At 41.2% G+C, this 18,120-nt stretch overlaps 1 protein-coding gene across 4 annotated transcripts; it reads right to left on the bottom strand.

Moving 5' to 3' along the window:
- Positions 1–886: 886 nt before the first annotated feature.
- On the bottom strand, positions 887–9,575 carry ETAA1 (ETAA1 activator of ATR kinase). 4 transcript variants are annotated; one of them, XM_061990460.1, is made up of 7 exons: positions 9,296–9,575; positions 8,234–8,371; positions 7,916–7,992; positions 6,347–6,465; positions 4,243–6,040; positions 3,912–4,023; positions 887–2,030 (listed from the first exon to the last, which is right to left on the bottom strand). In XM_061990460.1, the coding sequence occupies exons 1-7, from the start codon at positions 9,525–9,527 to the stop codon at positions 1,915–1,917; spliced, it is 2,592 nt and encodes an 863-aa protein (XP_061846444.1). In that variant the 5' UTR covers positions 9,528–9,575; the 3' UTR covers positions 887–1,914. The 4 variants fall into 4 exon arrangements, with proteins under 4 accessions (XP_061846444.1, XP_061846445.1, XP_061846446.1 ...); XM_061990461.1 differs by having other exon boundaries at positions 4,669–6,040; XM_061990462.1 differs by having other exon boundaries at positions 4,741–6,040.
- Positions 9,576–18,120: the final 8,545 nt, after the last annotated feature.

Raw genomic sequence — 18,120 nt, 5'->3', positions numbered from 1 at the left:
TCTTATTTTACAGGTCAGGAGACAAAAGGGTTGGTTAGATGCTCATGTTAGAGGAGGAGATGGTATTTTCTTACCCTACTGTCAGGGGGACACCAGTGGCAACATTTTAGGTGGGCAGCTCCAGTGCCTTTCTGTCCTGGGCGCTGAGAAAATCAGCATCACCTGGAAGGGCAGTAAGCTGGTTTTAACCTTTGAGTGTGCTAAAGGACATATAGTGGCAAGCATTCAGTATGTATCACTTTGAGTGCTGAGCTTGGATGGCCTGTAGCAGCTACTTAGCCTGTATTTCATGTTAGGTGTATAGGATTTATCTCAATATGGACTACTATTTATCCCATTTATGGATTCATTTTCAGTCAGATCAGTAACTTGGTTCAACTCATCCTGTATTGTACAATAGCTGAAGGAGGAGCTGCAGCAGAGCCTTTAACTCTTATTGGGCACCAGCAGAGTTTTTGGTGGACTTGGGGATTTGATTTCATCATCAACTAGCATCAAGCACAGTGCTTAATACAAGAGCAAATCCACTACTTTGAAAACCAATAAAGTATTTTAGAGCTGCACTACAGATGGCTGTGTGTAAAACCAGTCCTTCCACCAAGGATTTATAGTTTAGATGGCTCAAAGGAAGCACTTTGTCAATGCTTATAGGTAGAGAACGGAGGTGTGCAATAACCAAGTAAATCACTAAGAGAGAACCTTTAGATAAGGTCCAGGTGGACTTCCCATTTCACTCCCTTTTACCAGTTTCTGTAGTACTGTATTTTCCAGAGCAGACTAGAAAAAATGTAAAAAGTTTAATGATGATTTACAAATATACAATACTTACATTTTTAGGAGTTACAAAAGTGGCACATACTACAGAAACCAAAAGCTTCCCCTAACCTTTGGTACATTTCAGAGTTATTTATTTACAAGGAAAAATTACAGTCACTTTTCAGAGTGTCACATGTTTACATATAAGCATTTCTCAGTTGAAAAATATCTTGCAGCTTACCCACAGGCAGTTTTTGCAGCTTGAACTCTGCACCCATCTATCACATCAAAAATTCTATCAGCCCCTGTTAAGCTGACATGACATTGCATTTTTATGTTTTAACAGCCTTTAGTTTGAAAAATATGTAAACCCCATAAGGCTAAACTGATTCATAGTTGTTGAAATTTCACCTGGTGTATTTTATATCGCTTGTGGTTTAGTAAAATGAGGTAGGCTACCTTTTTTACTTCGCTGGGTAATGCGTGTTTAGAGAAAGGCATTTTGTTAGACAGGGCATTTCCAACTCCTCATGAAGGGAATTAAAAGTAAAAAAAATGATTTTAAAAAATGTCCTTTCCAGATGCTTTTTCACCTTATGAAACTTTTATATTAAATTCTTCCTTCACAATGAACAATTCTTACCTAAGGTAACAGAGACAGTCCGAGCATGCTTTCCAAAGTGTTCTCTAGATTGTATTTACTTTAAACCAAAATATAAAATCTGTCTTCTACCTGAAAGCAAGCATTAGCATTTCTTAGTGTCTACTTGAGGGTCTTCTTTTAGATTAAAATACTTGGAAGAAGACAAATACAGCCCAAAACCACACAGTGTGGTTTTGTCATCCGCTTACCTGGGTATACAACTGCTTTCATGCTCTGATCATCATCAGACTACACAATTTCAACGTATAACATTATGTAAACTCAATATAACCTTCACTGTGCTGAAGGTAGCCTGGGACTACACATTTACAACTGGTAGTTTTTTAACTCAATACCATCAGAGTATTCATTATGGTTCAGGTCAAGATTCTTTTAAACTGAGAAACAGAAAAAGCTTGCCATCAGTAGCTGTCAACAGCATTAAAAATGTGTCTTCCAGCATTACAATGTTTCCCTCACAAAAACTTACTCCACAGGCAAAATAAACTCCAAATTCAAGCATCTTTCAAAAATGCCTGCATCCTGGACTTTCTTCGTGCAAGAGCTTCTTGTTTTTTCCTTTCAATCTCTTCCTGAGAACACTTTCTATTTTTTTGTTCCACCACAGACACTGTAAATAAAAAAAACATGTATTAGGAGCCTTCAAGTTTCTTCAATATGTATTTTAACTTATCTGCTTCCAACGGCTGAAGATCAATGGCAAGAGCACACTACTCTGACACAGCAGGCACCCAAGTTAAAAATGGCTCATCTATCCTATCCCCAAGGCAGGAAGGGGAGTAAGATGCGTGACCTTTGTAGTGCCACTGATTACTACCTCCCAATGAAAATACTGGGACACAGACCTTTGCTTCAAGGAAATTTTACTTGGCTGCCCTTCAAGTGAACCTTGTGACATCAGGAGTCAACATAGGAGATGGCGATGGGTTAAGAAAATTAAGGCTATCAGAGTGAAAAGGGCTCTACAATTTAGTGAGTTAGGCAGAGATATGGGCATGGAGATGGTATAGACACAGGGGTCACATACAGTACAGGTGTCACACAAATAAAACCAGAAAGGTTGAAAAAAGGTCAAAAGTAGCAATAAAAATTGGCAAAGGAGACAAGAACATGATAGCTAAGCGTAATATTTTATATGTTGTGCTACAGAACTATAAATTCCCATACAATAAAATCCCTGACCTCTTTGGAACCAACAGGAACGCTCCCTGTGCATGGCAAAGATGTTACTGTTTTCATACACCAATTGCCAATTAATGTAGTTTTAATAAGTAGTCTTTCAAAATGGATACATGAGAGAAAGAGTCTCTTTGCTTCTTCAGAAAAGGTGTCCAGGAAAAATTACCTATCAGGTTTTTAAAAGATCACTTAACATCCATCTTTTTGTTACTGCAACGTCCCTTCAGCACAAAAATAAGATGAGGACAGTTGTTGTTTATCTGTCAAGAAAATCTATGCTGTTCTTTTCCATTCCTTTATTCTCTAGAACATTGACTGGTTACCTCTTCCCTCCCTTAACATCCAAAATTGCTGCTTTTCACCTATCTGCTTTTTTGATGTGGAGGAAGCACAGATAAAATCCCGATTCTTCAAACACTGCTGCCTGACAGCCTGCAGGAGTTAATTTGTTGTTGTTGTTTTTCTAACAGTGCTTCCTGAAAATTGAGGTTGATACAGTATACTCTAAAGACAAGTTTTATCAAAATTAGTATTGATTAAAAGCTCACCAGGCCATGAGAGCAAGTGAAAACAAGACTGACCGGCACTTGACTGGTTCTGCATTTCCCTAGCAAGTAACACCAGTGCATGGACTATTACAGACTGTCCCTTGAGGATGGGAAAGTGACTGACCTCCTTCTAGATGAAAGGAAATATTAGTGTTTAGACTGATAGCACAAGATTATTTCACTGGCAATTTTAGCCACAGAACAACAGCACAGGCCGAGGCTTCAAAAGCATCAAGTGATTCGAGGTTCCAATTTCCAGGTGTACAATAATAAAAAGATAATTGGCATTCCATATCACTCTCTGCCTCCTTTCTCTGCCCTACCGTTAACTGGGGTTTTAGGAATCATGGCTAAGAGAAGTAATTTTTAATGTTTTTCAGAAGGAGCTGTAAATTAAAGCACAGATCCACATCACAACGTTTACTACGTACCAAAAAAGGAGTATTTTTAAGTAATGATTTCAGAATTAGGTAAGCTTATACTTGATGCTAGGAATTCTGAGTGTCTGTGGAGGATTCAGAGGAGTGGAATGAAAGTGGGAAACAGAAGTCCTTAACAACAGCAACTGAGGAGATGCCTCAGGACAATTTTATTTTGGAGAAAATAAGCTCTGAATTCTTGTTACAACATTTTCTAACTCCTAAACTAAATGGATGAATATTGAAACCTACGGTAATTTGCAATACTGTGTAAATTTCTCTGATACTCTGATTACAGAAACAAACCAAAACCAGTCTTAACAGTGACACAATAAAGACAAATACCTGATGTAGGCAGCGCAAAAGACTCTGAAAGGTGCCTCTTGAAAGGTGATTTCTTATTGTCAAGCTTGCTGTGCAAAGTCACATTCACCTGATTCTTGCTTCCTTCCAAAACCTGCAGAGTAATTCCAATGCCAGAATGACTCCCTGGATTTTCAGACCCTATGTGAAGAGCACCCTGAGCATTGTTAGTCTTTCGGAACTTAAACTTCGAAGGCCCAAGTGATGTTTTGTTCCCAGAACTGTTACTTGGCATCTTTCCTGTATTATACAAAAGATTTGGGCTGTCTACTGTTTTGCTACTAAAAATGTTTACTGCATTAACAGGACTTACTTCAGAACTAGTTTCTCCTGATGGAACAGAATTTGACCTGTACCATTTCCCTGCAGCAGTCTTTGTAGTACCTTCAGAAGCAGCCTGATGAGAGTTTTTAGACAGTGTGTATTTACACTCCATAGAAGTACCCGAGATCACAGTTTGAGGACTCGAGATGTTTTTACAGTTGACCACATGACCTGATGTGGCCAGCCCATGTATAACCTTTGATGAATTCCTACAGGAATCGTTTAGTGGGGAAAAGTCCTGTTTTGCATTTGTTCTTTGTGCCAAGAGGTGATCAGGTAGTCCTTGTTTAGATGCTGGGAAGCTGTTACCAGCGTTTGATCTGGAATTAATGCTGGCTCCTTGTACAGTTTTAGCTCTTTCATTTCCTTGTTTAACATCCTGGCTCTGACTCTGCTTTTCTATATCATCACATACCTGATACAACAACTCATCATCTTCACAGTTTGCATCCCAAAGACTATCAGATTCACAAAACATATCTAATACCTCATCAGAGAATTTTGGTTCCTTCCAGTCATCAAATGACAGAGGATATTTCTTTGCCATTTCAACTGGATTTAAGTGACTGACATTAGCTTGATTAACCACTTTAGTTAGTTCATTGGCTTTCGTATTGGTAGGAACACTGGACGATGGACAGAAAACACTGTGCGTGTAATTCCCAGGTTTTTCAGTCCATTGCCTATGAGGATTAGATCTTGAAGGAAAAAGAGGAAGAGGGTCACTTTTAGGCTGAGGAGTTCCATTTCCACTCTTCACTTGAGGCTGTGTTGAAACAGGAATACAGTTCAAATCACTGCTTTGGGCACTTTTCCCAATAGTATTTGTTTTCTCTGGCTTAACACCACATTTGGCATGAAAGGCAGTGGCCTCTGTCTTTGAGTTTTCCATCTTACATGGCTTTTGTAAAGAAAGAGATTTCACAGCATTTCTTGTGTTTTTAGTAGAATGTTTCAAAGTTGAAAACTGAGAACTGTTAGATTTGTGTACATTCTCCAAACAAGTTACTGAACTGCAGCTACTGCTTTCCACTGTTCTGCTAGCATCACTGAGACCTTGCACGGACGGATTTCTAGGAATTGGTGGTGCTTCTTCAGTACTTATCAGTTCAGGATTTTGAGTTATTTGCATCACAAAAGAGTCATCTGCCAAAAGATCTGTATCCCAGTCATCAAAGTCATCATGAACTACTCCAGCCAGCTTACTGGAGACCACCAATTGTGTCTTCAAAGAAGGAGGACACTTTTTTGGCGTGTCAGGTTTTGCAAGAGGCTGGTTCACACTTCCTAGCGCACATGGAGTATCTCTTTGGTATGCCTCTGAATGACCCTGTTGCACGTCTTTAATTTGCTTGGGAAGGTGTACCTCCTCCAAGGTGCTTTTCTTTTCATGGAAACTATTATTCAAAGAAATATCTGAGAGTCCTTGGCTCAGCTGTCCACTACACTTTTGGGTAGAGCAGTCAAAAAGAGCACGAAGGGCTATTTCAGCCTCAAGGTCTATAGGCTTTTGACTGCTGGATTGATAGGGCTCTGCAGCAGGGATGCCAGTGCTCTGTCCAACTGGTCTCAGGGACAGAACAGTATCTGTTTCAGAAACTTCACCAAGGAGTGATTTCAGGTTCTTAATCTTCACTTCATCTTTAGAATTACTTAAAGACTCTGAGGTGGTCTGGATGAAGTCCTGACGTAGCTTCTCTTCTTCCTGAACAGCATCGAGCTCTACTAGATTTTTATCAAATTCCTTAGCCAATTTCATGAGTTCCTCTTCAGGATTTTTGAGATCTCTAGATTTAAAAAGAAAAAACAAAACAAAACAAAATCCCAGAAAATAAAGTCAGTAACAGAAAGAAATGTGTTGTTCATTCTGTAGTGCAACAACCACAGAGACTATGACTGAATCCCACCTCTTTCAGTGAGCAGACAGCACACCATGTTTTTAATAATTCATCAAGAAGAGATAACAAGTCCAAAGTTAAAAGCATTCTGAATGCTAATGTAAAAATTACATGGTTCACTATATGTAAAGGAACACCACATACCCTTTTTCCCCAAAGCCCAGCTGTGATTGGCAAGACAAAACTCTATCTTACCTTGTACAGCTTAACTTTGTCCTGGCTCGCACTTTTACTACTCCAGGTGTACAGGGAATAGCATCCTCACCAATCCATGTCCCTAAAAGGGAGCCTTCATTACAGGCTGCTTTTTCATCCTGAATGATTAGATTTAGAATGTTTAGCAATCTGATTTCAGATAAAGAGTGGACTAGACACACACCTTCCATGAGTTCAAGTTGTTAAACCAATTAAACTGGATCAAATCTGTTGAAAGGCACAGAGAGGAGCTAATCCAATACAAGCCGAGAGAGATTACTGTGACAATGGCAACTGAGAGTTCTATCACTTCAACTATATAGCATTAAAATGGGAATTTCCATTAAAAAGCTGAATTTTATCTTGCTGCTCACATCTAATACTCTGTTTACTTCAGGTTTACACATAATCTGCAATATCTGTTACAAGCTGTGATCCAGTTTACGTTAGCATACTACCAAGGAGCTAGTTGAGATGCACTTAAACCAGCATTAACAGATAGAGAATTTGAAGGAAATCATATTCTCTCTGCTTCCATTCTGACTTCTTCCATTACAGTTTATGTATACAAGGAGCCTTTAATCAGAAATCAGCAAAGTTTAGAAACTAAATGAAGTTATTTCAGAATTCAAGCTTGGATTTCAATCCTGCAATCTAAGAGACTGCAGTGGTAAATTATTTAGAGGGCCAGAGCCATGGGATGTAGGAAATTAATTCCTGCATGTAAACCAGCGAAAGCAATTGCAACTTTACTATGATTATTTTAATAAGAAAGAACACAAGCAAGAGACAGTTCCAAATCCTGGTATTATTTGCATTTATAACAGAGTTGCAATAATTTAAAAGGAAGGAAGTGGCATCCCTCATTAAGGATTTTCCAGTTCTTCAGTATAATTTCTCACAAGCAAATAGTAAGTACATTTTAAATGGCCCCATCGAATCAGCATGCATATTTTGCAAGCTGTTTTAGGAATGACATGTTCTCTTCTTGTATGTAATAAATAAGCCAACACTCTTTATTTTCCCTTTCCAGGCTGTGGACATCAGGTTCACAGCAAAAGCATAAATGTTAAGGTAAAAAGGCAAATTATTTCAAATAACAAAGCAACATTACTATATTATTGTGGAGCCCTCCTCTGAATCTTGTTCTTGTACTTCAGCAGTCATTCGGGCCATTCAAAATGCTTAAACATAACTGTCAAGTCAATGCAGTATGCGAAGAAATCCTTCCCTTTTAAGTGATTAAGGACAAATAAACACAACAGCAGTCCTAAAACAGGGGGCAATAACTTGTATTTTGAAAGTAAAACTTTCTAAAATGGAAGTGCTGCAAGTCTGCCTTCTTAATCCATCCTTTCTTACAGCATCTGTGACTCATCACGAGCAACCAGTCAACCCCTGTGCTTGGTGATTTTAATTCGATCCAGTTTTATGAGAGCTTTACTAGTTCTCTACACATCCCATTCTTACCACAACACACTAACTGAAACAGAGCCTTCACTAAGGCAGCAGCACTACTCCCTTTGATTACTGCACATGCAGGGCATTGGTTTAGTAAGAAACCATTACCTGAGGAGCAATACGATTAACAATTTCTGAGATCTCTACTGCACATCTACTGGTAGACTGTTTGGGTTTTCCATTGCCTATGGAAACAAACAAAAAAACCTTCTTAAAATCTGCAAAACAGCTGGATTTATCACGTGGACTATATCTCAAATAGTTCAAATACGTGTGTTCAAATCAGAGCTTGATTCAGCACTATATTGAAGGATTTATTGTAGTAAGAATAAAACCCCAAAGCCTAACCAGGACGACAGGAGGGACCTTTTTCCCACTGCATGCCTCTAGATAGGCACCCTGAAGACTGGATTCTGTTAACATTACCTAGTCTATGTGCAATTGGTGAATGAGGATCCCAAAAGATTTCTTGCTGTATGTCGGTATCATTGACAGGAGAGCTGAAAGTAGGTATTCGGGACTTCCTACTCAGTGATCTCTTTGGTGTTTTATGTAAGCATGACTCTGTGTAAACAGAAAAATGATCCTTATTAAAAACCAGCAAATAAGAAGCCAAAACAATGTAGAAAATACAACAGGACAAGGCACAGAGAAATTGCTTTAGAAGTTTTACGCATAAAAATCAAGTTCACTCATCAAAACTCCTTTACTTGTAACAAGAACATTGTTAACAACTACACATTTAATGCAGAATATGGCTCTTTTCTTTCTCAGTTACATCACCACAGAGATGACAGGGCAGTACGTGATACTGACAGCTATATGCCCAGCATCTGATGGTAAGGATGAGAACTGTCAATCCTCCCACTTGAGGGAAGACTGACTACAGCTTACATTAAAACTATGGATACCTATATGGGAGATTATCTTGTTTTCATACTTGCTCTGTGTCTTTCACCCAGACTATGATTTGGGTCATGACCTACTATACTTCCTCCACTGGGCCTTTTGAGCTAGACTGTCAAAAGCAGGAATATAGCTATCCAGAAGCAGTGTGCAGCTGTCTCAGCTCAGTAAGCGAACTAAACACGGTGTGTGAAGCTTAACTAGACACCCCTGCCCTTTAGAAATGACGTTGCAGATGTGGAAGCCTACAGAAATAACTACAGATGCAATTAATACATGAGAAGCATCTGAGGAGATGCTTTGCACTTCAGCGCCTAGCACAGACGGGCTCTACCCTCCCCTGGAGGGGATTAGCGTCCTCAGGCAGTTCTAAGGACCTGCCGCGGGAAGATGCTCTTCATCGCTCCTTGGCGAGAAGAGCCCTGATCATCGCGCTCGGGAGCGCGCAGGGGGCTGCCCCGCACCGGCCCCCTCCTCACGGGCAGGCCGCGCCGCCCCCGCCGTGCAAGGTGGCGGACAAGGCAGGGCAGGGCCGCGCTGGGTCCAGCCGGTGCGGGCCCCCGCGGGCCGCTCCCGCCGTACCTGCAGCGCCGCGCACCGCCGCCTCCCGCGACGGCGACGGCCGGGGCGCGCACGGCGCCTCCCCCGCGGGCAGGCCTCGGCCCGCGCCGCCTTCCGCGCCGCCGGCCGCCGCCTCCTCCACAGGAGGCTCCACCGGCCGCTGCCGGGTGAGCTGCTCGTCGCCGCCGCCGCCGCTCCGCCTCTTCAGGGCGGCGGGCCTGTGGCTGAGCCCCTTCCGCCGGCTACCGGGCATGGCGAGCGCTGCGGCGGCGCCGCATCCCCTCCGCCGCCGCCGGCGCCGCCATTTTGCCGGGGAACCCGCCGCGCCGCCGCCGATTGGCCGCCGCCGCGGCGTCTCCAGCGCCCATTGGCTCCGGCGCGGCGAGGGCGGGCCGGCGGACGCGGCAGGGAACTAGAGCTGTGTGGGAACTCGCGCCGTGCGCGCGGCGCGCCCGTGGCCCCGCCCTCCCTCGTCGTGAGGCGCCTTCCCGCCCTCATCCGCGCGTGCGCCCGCCCCGGCGATCCGCGACGGCCGGCGGTCCGCGACGGGGCGTCAGGGAGCGGGAGCTGGGTGTGCCCCCGGCGGGCCGCAGCCGCCGGCCCGGTGTGAGGCGTAGCCGCGCGTACCTCCGAGGCGGCAGCTCCTGCCGCCATCCTGCCCGCCTCGTGGCGGCCCGGGTGTGCTGAAGTCTGGGTGGCACAAAAGAGAGCTGTGCGGTGAGTGTCTTTAAAGAACAAGCAGACCCTGACGGACGTAAGTTGTTTCAGCCCAGCATGGGAATTGGGGCCGGTAGAGAGAAACTTACAGAAGCCAGATTTGGTAGGTAAGAAATCGAAATGAGGTCCGCGAGGGGCTGTGATATTACATCATTATTTAAAACAATATAAATGCAAACGCATGTAGTTATTACATCATTAGGTGGATATTTCCTCCCCAAGCCACCAAACGTAAGTGCATAAGCATATCTTCCAAGCGTATTGGGTCAGTGAGTGAACTACTTGTATAACGGTCGCCTGCCTGGTTTTCATTTATTCAACACAGAGTACTTTGGGATCACCATTTATGAGATACTCAAAGTAGATTTCAGACTAGGATTGAGTCTACGAAAAGTTTAAGTCACCGAAGAGTGCTTCCCTGAAATGTGAAGCCTTTTCCTTCCACTTGAGGCCTCAGGCAAACTATGTTTTTTCACTTCTCCCTTCTCATGAGTGTAATCAAAGCCAGTAGAAGGCTTTTTAACAAGCAAAAAAAATTAAGTACCGTGTCTTAAACAGAGAAACTGTGTCTTATAAATGGTTAAGAAATCACAGGTAATCACAGAAAGCTGCGACGTCGGAATAATCTGCTTGTTTGTGTCATACCTATCAGAGACAAGACCGCAAAAATGGATCAAGAATTAAGATCCAGAAACCATCATGGACATCTGAACATGGCTACTGCCATGTAATCATACTAACATGGGTAGATCTGTGCATCAGTACAAAGTGTGGTGAAGGCACACGTGATGTTTTTGTAGAACAGTGATTGAAAGCTGTAACGCATTATGCAGGCTATCTGGACTCTACACCATAGGCACATTGTTTCCACTTGAAGTGGATACTGAGAAGAAACTTGCCTTTTTGCACCAGTGGTAGATACAATGTGAGGGGTAACAAATCACTGAAATGAACAGTTGGTAGAAAGTTCTACCAAAATGTTGGTGTCTCCTACCACTTCCTAGTTACCTTTTAGCAGCTGGCTAGTGTAAAGCAGTGTGCTACCATACTCAGTGTTACCAGGCATAGTCTGAAATACTGTTATCAATAACTACAATTGACATGTGTCATACTTACTGAGTGCCATGCATTTCACAGTGTCTCCTTTGACTTCTTCATATCTCTGAGCTCATTGTTCACTAACCTCATTCATAAAATGTGAGTATTGGCTAGAGGTCTTTCACACATTAGTGAGGTTCTCTTCATACAGTAAAAGCATTTTGGAAAAGAAAAAAGGATATGTAATGTATATCTACTTCTGCACGAGAGATCTTGTGACATCAGTTCAAGCATCTGCTAAGTTGTGTTACCAAAAGTTGATAAAAAGAAAATCTGCACGTACAGAAAAACTGAACAGGTTCATGATGGGGAAGAAACCTAATGAAAAAAAGTGTGTTTATCTCCTTGCAGCTTCAGAATTTAGCTCTGAGCTGATGCTGTTTATTGGGTTAAGAATTGCACTGGTAGAAGTCTGTGATGTTGAAGGGTTTCTCTGTGGAGCTGTAGCCTCAAGGAGGAGGGAGTTTGAGCTCCCTTGTCACAGTACAAGCAGCTGGATCAATGGCTAATTGGGGGGAGGCTGCGTTCCAGGGATGCACAACAGACTCCTAGTGCTGCAGTTGTGAGTCCTACTTTCAAATCAAGAGGGATAAATAATGGAGGAGATTGAATAAATAATAAAGTTAGTTTAGTTTTTAATAGTACTATAAACTGCCTGAGCACTTTTCACCGTGTTTTATGAGGCAAGGATATGAAATGAAATAAATGTGGAAGTTGTGAGAAGTTTCCTAAGGATTTCCTGTTGATGCAGTGAGAGCATCGAAGAGTGAAAAAGCTGTTTTTAAAAAAATAACTTTAAAGTGAGTATTTTTATCTTGCAAAAAGTATCTATCCCTAGTGAAGTTTTTAGAAATACTTAACATAGTGCATCAATGTAGCTAACAGAGAGAATGACTTAATGTTATAGTTCATCTTTCATTTGTTTTAAGGCTGGAAAAAAGGGAAACATCAGTAATTGTCATTTCAGTGAAAATATCAAGATTTGCAAGAGGATAGAAGTTATTAGAAGTAGTGAAATTAATTAGACACATATCTTTTTTTTTTTCCAGATGATTTTAAATGTTCTGTGATATTTTTTAAGTGAGCTCTCTTGGGCTTTTTTTTTTTGTTCTCAAACTACATTTTAATTCCAAAATGGATTTCTTTTTAAGCACATAAAATGAAGTAAAAAAAACCTCACACATGTGCTCATAATTTGTCTCCAATGAAAAGATGCTTGTTTGCATTTGGACCCCCTTAAACCAGGTGAAAAGTTCTCCAAATCATATGTCCCTTGGATAATTTGTTTTTAAAAATGGTGTGGGTACAAACTCTACCACTCAATACAGTTACATGGTACTTTAAACATAAACATGTTTTCTCTTAAGAAAGGAAGAGTTAAAGAGAGTGTGTATGTAGCTGGGTAGCCACCTGTACGATGTACCTAAGGAAATTTGGTAAACAGGTCACAGTCTCTCAGACTTCTGTCAAGACAGGTATGGAGAAAAAGCCATAGGCTTTCTAAACTGGTGAGATGTTTCTTTGTCTGTGTACAAAAGCAAAACACAAAAGCAGATGTTAACAAAAGCAAAATATACCTAAGGTTATAGCACAGCTGCATTCAGTCTACAGTTCTGCACAAGTCCTCAGGAAATTTCAGTGGTCCTGATGGTCTCTGGCCATGATTCCTTGCACGGTGCAGACGCCTCTCAGTCTTTTTGAGTGTTTCTGAGCAATGCTCAGGGATATGCCAAGGGGCACGGAATGAGGTGACTTAGGCTCCTGATAACTTACAGCCAGCTTTTCCCATTCAGAACCATCTTCCCTGTTTCTCTGCAGTGCTGCCTCATGCTGTATAGGCCTAGTGTGGTATGTCTGGCTTTGCATCTGTCAAAAGGAGATGATAGTACTTAGTGCAGCAGTCCTGGGGATAACCATCCAGCCGTGAGGGGAACCATATAACCAGAGAAGTGAATTTAGATGCGATGCATAGTGTAAGATGCATTTATAAATACAACCCTGTGGACCCAAACAAAAATAAACTAAGACACTGGTATAAAATTTAACTGTGAAAGTAGCCACAAATTTTCACCTTTTTTCCTCCCAGAAATCCTACATGTCCATATATTCTCTTCAGAAGCCTTGGAGTGTTTACTAAAATAGAGCACTACATGATAGCAGATAGTTTATACAAGTTAACAGCAAGAGAGATGTGCTTTGTTGCCTTCTTTGGGACCTTAGGAAAAACTGAGTGGGTATCTGAAATGTTAACCTAATGGACAATAATTTTTTCCAGCCATAAGGGAACATAGGCATCGTGTGTGTATTTTTGCTTTTATTAATAGCATTTTGATAGCACAGTTATAAAGCTTGTCCTTGGCTTGCCTTGAAATATCATACTGGCTTCACTTATTACAGAATGTTACTTTAATTTTCCAAGGTGAAATGTTCGCAGAGCAGAAACTGGTGAGGAAAATATGGCCAAAACAGTCACACGTACCTTTATTTTTAAAGTGCTGTCCAGAAGAGTTTGCAGCAATTTTTTGCTGATGCATAAATTGACCTAGACAGTAAATGATACATGACCTTAAAAATATCTGAAGTAGCCTTGCTTGAGAATTTTTAGTAGAGAGTTATTAAATGTCAGAGTAATTTACGCAAGCATAGCCTAGTTTATGCGCTTGCATTCTCTTTCCCTCTTTTTCTCCACTGTGCCATCCAAGAACCATAGAAGCTTTAAAAATATTTTACATATCTCTCTTTTTCTTATTTTTTTTCTTATCATAGAGATTCATCTTATTTTATTTATCACACTCAGGAAATCTCATCAAACGTGAGACTACAATGTAGCTCACAAAAGCCTGATCCGGCAGAGCACTTAAGTACCTGCATAACTTCATCATGATGACATTTTCCATTGCTCATTAACTGGCATTTAAAAGAAATTTTCCGTTGCTTGGTGTCTGGGCATTTAGAGGAAATTGTCAGCCAAAATGGGTGAGCCATTTAGAAGAATTAGGTCAGGCAATGAAGGCTGCAAGTCACAGAGGTCTGTAGGGATCCCTGGAGGTTCAGGCCCATTGCAGAAAGCTGAAGGTAGCCACTGGGACCACTTTCTGTTAGTTGTTTATTATAATGGAGGCTTAATTCCAAAGCCTTTCTCTCGTACTCAGGGTGAACTGCATTTAGGAGATGAATCCTGGTTGTGCAAGGCTGGGGAGATGGCTGTTTGTAGGACTCATACCTTAAATATTGGCTGGGCCAGTTAGCTTCAACACACCACTGCCTGGAGGCAGCTCAACAGCTTCTTGAGGAACAAGAGCAGTAATTTGGGCATCTCTGCGTTGCACTGATTCACACTGGGTAGGCTTGCACTGAGGAGTGACCAGGGGGAGTCTTGAGGCAGTCGTCCCTCATCCACTTGCTTATTTGCTGCATCTGGCTTTGCTGCCAAGGCTTTCAGAACTTTTCACTATATTTCAGTCATGTCCATGCAGCAGTCGTTTGCTGCATGAAGGGGGACGTGCATCTTGGGTCAACTTTCCGACAAAGATACACCCTCTGTTACCATTTGTACATGAAGAGATGATATACATAAAGGCAGGATCAGAACCTGATCATAGATATTACAGCAGGAAGGTTTTCTTTCACTTTAAAAGAAAATAAAATCTGTTGATTCTGCTGTATTACAGCTCCAGGCTATCAAGGAGTGAGAAATAGGTTTTCTGTTCTGCTCTCTTAGTTTGTGGAATTTTTTTAAAGCCTTAATAGGAAAACAAGTTAGAGGGTTCTTTAAAGAACAGGAAAGAATAGGTTTCTGGCTTGTTTGGAAAGCCTGACAAATATTAATCTACTGTATATCCTGTAGATGATTTTTTTTTTCAGCAGTGGCAAAACCTGACCTGTATTTGAGACCTCGACTTGCTAAAACTCTCACATGCTACAGTGTAAATCAGTGAAGTATTTTGTCAGCTACCAAACAGAAAGCAGTGGATGGCCAGAGAAGACAGCTTTTTGAGCAAGCATTCTGGAGAAGAAAATAGGCACAACTTACTTAAAGTAGGCTTAGCTTTTGATTGATACATCTGTTCAGGGGAATGTTTAGCCTGCAGTCCTGAATAGCTTACTGGAGAATCAGTGACCAAACTAGTATGAAATTCTCCAAGTACAGTTGTCATTCTCTTATGTTTTTTCTCCAATGTACTCAGCAATTTCTGGATGGACTGTTGCAATGTCAAGTGGTCATAGCTTGCCACTGAAAAAGCTTATTTCTGTTACCAAAGTGCTTTTTTGGAGGCTTTTGTTTTATAAATTCCCTGCTGTTACCTTTTGAGCCTATATCCCGTTGATGATAAAGCCACAGTTTACTTGGAAATGCATAACAACAAAGCTGCTCTGTTCCATGTGGGGGGTGTGTGTGACTGTCATTATACAGAATCTTCTGCTGCTGTTTTGAATGTCAGGGTGATTGGAAGTTCGTCCCTCCTAACACCAGTTTCATTATCTCTGCACAATGATTTGAAGTCTCTGACCAGCCTCTGGTGCCTGCATTACAGGACGGCTGCCCCGTGTGACCTAACCACCATTATTGGTTGCTTTAGTGACAAGACCAAGCTTGGAGTGGATGTGGAGGTTTGACCTCCGTTTGTGAAATCCTAGTTTCAGGAATGAATAAGAAGAAAAATTATGTTTCCAATGTCTCACTTTTTTTTCCCCTCAGAATGTTTGGTTCTGGCACTTCCCTCAAGCAGAACTGAGTTCTGGGCCCAGGGTCCCTTCCAGCTTTATATGCCATGGCCTGGTGGTCCTGATTCATAAAGTGAGCAAACAAATGCCCCAATAAGAATTAGATACCCTTTTGATTATTAATTTTTTCATTTATTTTCAGATGGCTTTTTCTTTTGTTGTATTGTTCACACATAATGCGTCTGACTCTTCCTATGTCACACTACATCTTCGCAGTAATTTTCTGCGCTGTTCTGTCCCTCTGGATTTTACAGCAGTGGATCAGAAAGAAAGTGCAAGCCCTAGCAGAAATAATAAATCCACTGCAGGTCTTGAAGGTACTAATTTCTGCAAAACAAAATACTGCCTCAATTCTGTTATGAGCTAGGAGGGGTGATCAAAGTGAAATACATTCATTGTGGAATTGGTTTGCAAAGCCTGCTTCTAAACCATTACACACTCTTTCTAGATTTCTTTTTTTTTCCCTGCAAAGGTAAATACTGCAGTCGTGTCCAGCCTGGTCTGTAACACACAGTCTCATGCAGCTCTTGGGAAGTTCAAGGATTGCTCCCAAACCCGGCCTATGTCAAGAGACGGACAGGGAAGCTGTGTTGGCCTGGCAAAGGAGCCACTGAACGATACGAATCTGGATAGCACCCAGGAGATCCGTGAGAGGCTGCAAAGTGTGGTACTTGTGGTTTGTGCATAGTTGCTGCAGCTACAGTGCTGGGAGTCATGGGCATCTCCCAGCTGCTGAATTACTTGGAGCACTGGAAAGTGTGGCATGTGTCCTGTGACTCCAGCCAGAAGGTCAGGATGGTTGGTCATTGCTGGAGTAATCTGACATTTGAAAAAATATTTTAGGAACTGTCCTGTAATTACAGATATTTCTAATCTATGCAATCTATCTAATTAGGTTCAACCATGCCCAATTCCTTGTCTGATAGCCTGAGCCTTTCCGCTTAACCAGTCAGGTTTATTCAATAAGGTGTCCTATAATGTTATTTCCTTCCTTGAGAGTATATGTTATCATCCCTGACATAGACTTAAGAATCCCTCCACTTTTTTTCTTATTTTAACGTCCTCTGTCCCCACAGTAAAGCCCTGTGCTTTAGTTAGGAATCACCTAGCTGAGGAGGAACCTAGGTGAGACTTGAGACCTCATTCATTTTATTTTTAAGTACTTAGAAGATTCTCAAGAGACCCAGCAAGTGTAGAGTAGGCACAATATATGTAGAATGCCCATAAATTTAATGCAAGTTAGTTGAAATTGTGGATTCGAAGAGTTAACAAGATTAGAAATAATAAGAAATGAATACAGTTGCGCAGGCAGTTGACTCACTGTTACTGTCATTTCCTTTTGGCTTTGGTCATGGGGATAACAAGGTAAGAAATAACCGTTTGTTTCCTCTTATTGATTGGTTTGGTATTTGAAATAAAGATGATCTTTTTTTATCTGAACAAGTCTTTTGTAAGTTAATATTATGTTAATTAGAATAGATGTCTTCCTGAGTCTTGTTTTCTCGTTCATTTGATCTAATTAGCTGATTAATTTTTAATTGCCTACTGAGAGATCTTTTACCATATTGTGATTTGTGTTTTACCTTTACAGTTGGAAAACAATGGTACACCTAAAATAACTCTAAAGTATTGTATTGAGGTATTTCTGTGAGGGGTAATTGCAAATTATGATTTCTTCCTGCTTCCTAATTTTAGTGCAATCTACTTTGAGTTAGTGCTCATTAATCAAAAAGGTTTGCATAGTGTGGTGTAGTAAGAAGGTGTTTCAGTTAGGAAAGCTTCACATAAACTGTGACTTGGTGATCAAATGGAAAGGAAGTCTCTTGGCTGTATTTGAATACTGCAGTGAATGCTTCCCGGTTTACAATGTTTATTCTTTCTCTCCACGATATCATTTGGAGGTTCTCAGAATTAATGTATTAATAAGCTTAGAAATAAAAGTATGAACTTCTGACAAGACTAAGTGTTGACTAAAATTCCTTTTCTCCTGGTGGAAAACAAATCACAGTTCTTGACAAATTCAGGTTATTCCCTGAGTGTTTAAAATTTGCGCCTTATTTTTAGACTGAATTAGTCTTACTGTAACTTCTAGTCCTTGGGTCTTGCTCTGCCTTTGCACCTTTGCCTGCTAGATTGAAGAGCCCTCTATTATCAAATTTGTTTCCTCTGGTAAGCCTCTTTGTAGGCCATGATCAAATCATTCTTTAACTTTCTCTTTGATAAGTTGAATTGATTGAGTGCCTCGAGTCTCTTGCACTAAGACATGTTTCCTAATACCCTAATTGTTTCCCTGGTTTCCTCATAAT

The sequence above is a fragment of the Colius striatus genome, chromosome 2, assembly GCF_028858725.1.
Source record: "Colius striatus isolate bColStr4 chromosome 2, bColStr4.1.hap1, whole genome shotgun sequence".
Lineage (NCBI taxonomy): Eukaryota > Metazoa > Chordata > Aves > Coliiformes > Coliidae > Colius > Colius striatus.
Note: the sequence above shows the minus strand (reverse complement) of the source record. Positions and strands in the feature narration are given on the sequence as shown.

Excerpts from the sequence above, each read along its gene's own strand:
- ETAA1 (XM_061990464.1), bottom strand. The coding sequence starts at position 9,527 with ATGCCCGGTAGCCGGCGGAAGGGGCTCAGCCACAGGCCCGCCGCCCTG. Across the intron at positions 8,372-9,295 it reads GGCGGTGCGCGGCGCTGCAG|AGTCATGCTTACATAAAACA; the intron begins GTACGGCGGGAG and ends CTGTTTACACAG. Across the intron at positions 2,031-3,911 it reads TTTTGCGCTGCCTACATCAG|TGTCTGTGGTGGAACAAAAA; the intron begins GTATTTGTCTTT and ends TTTTATTTACAG.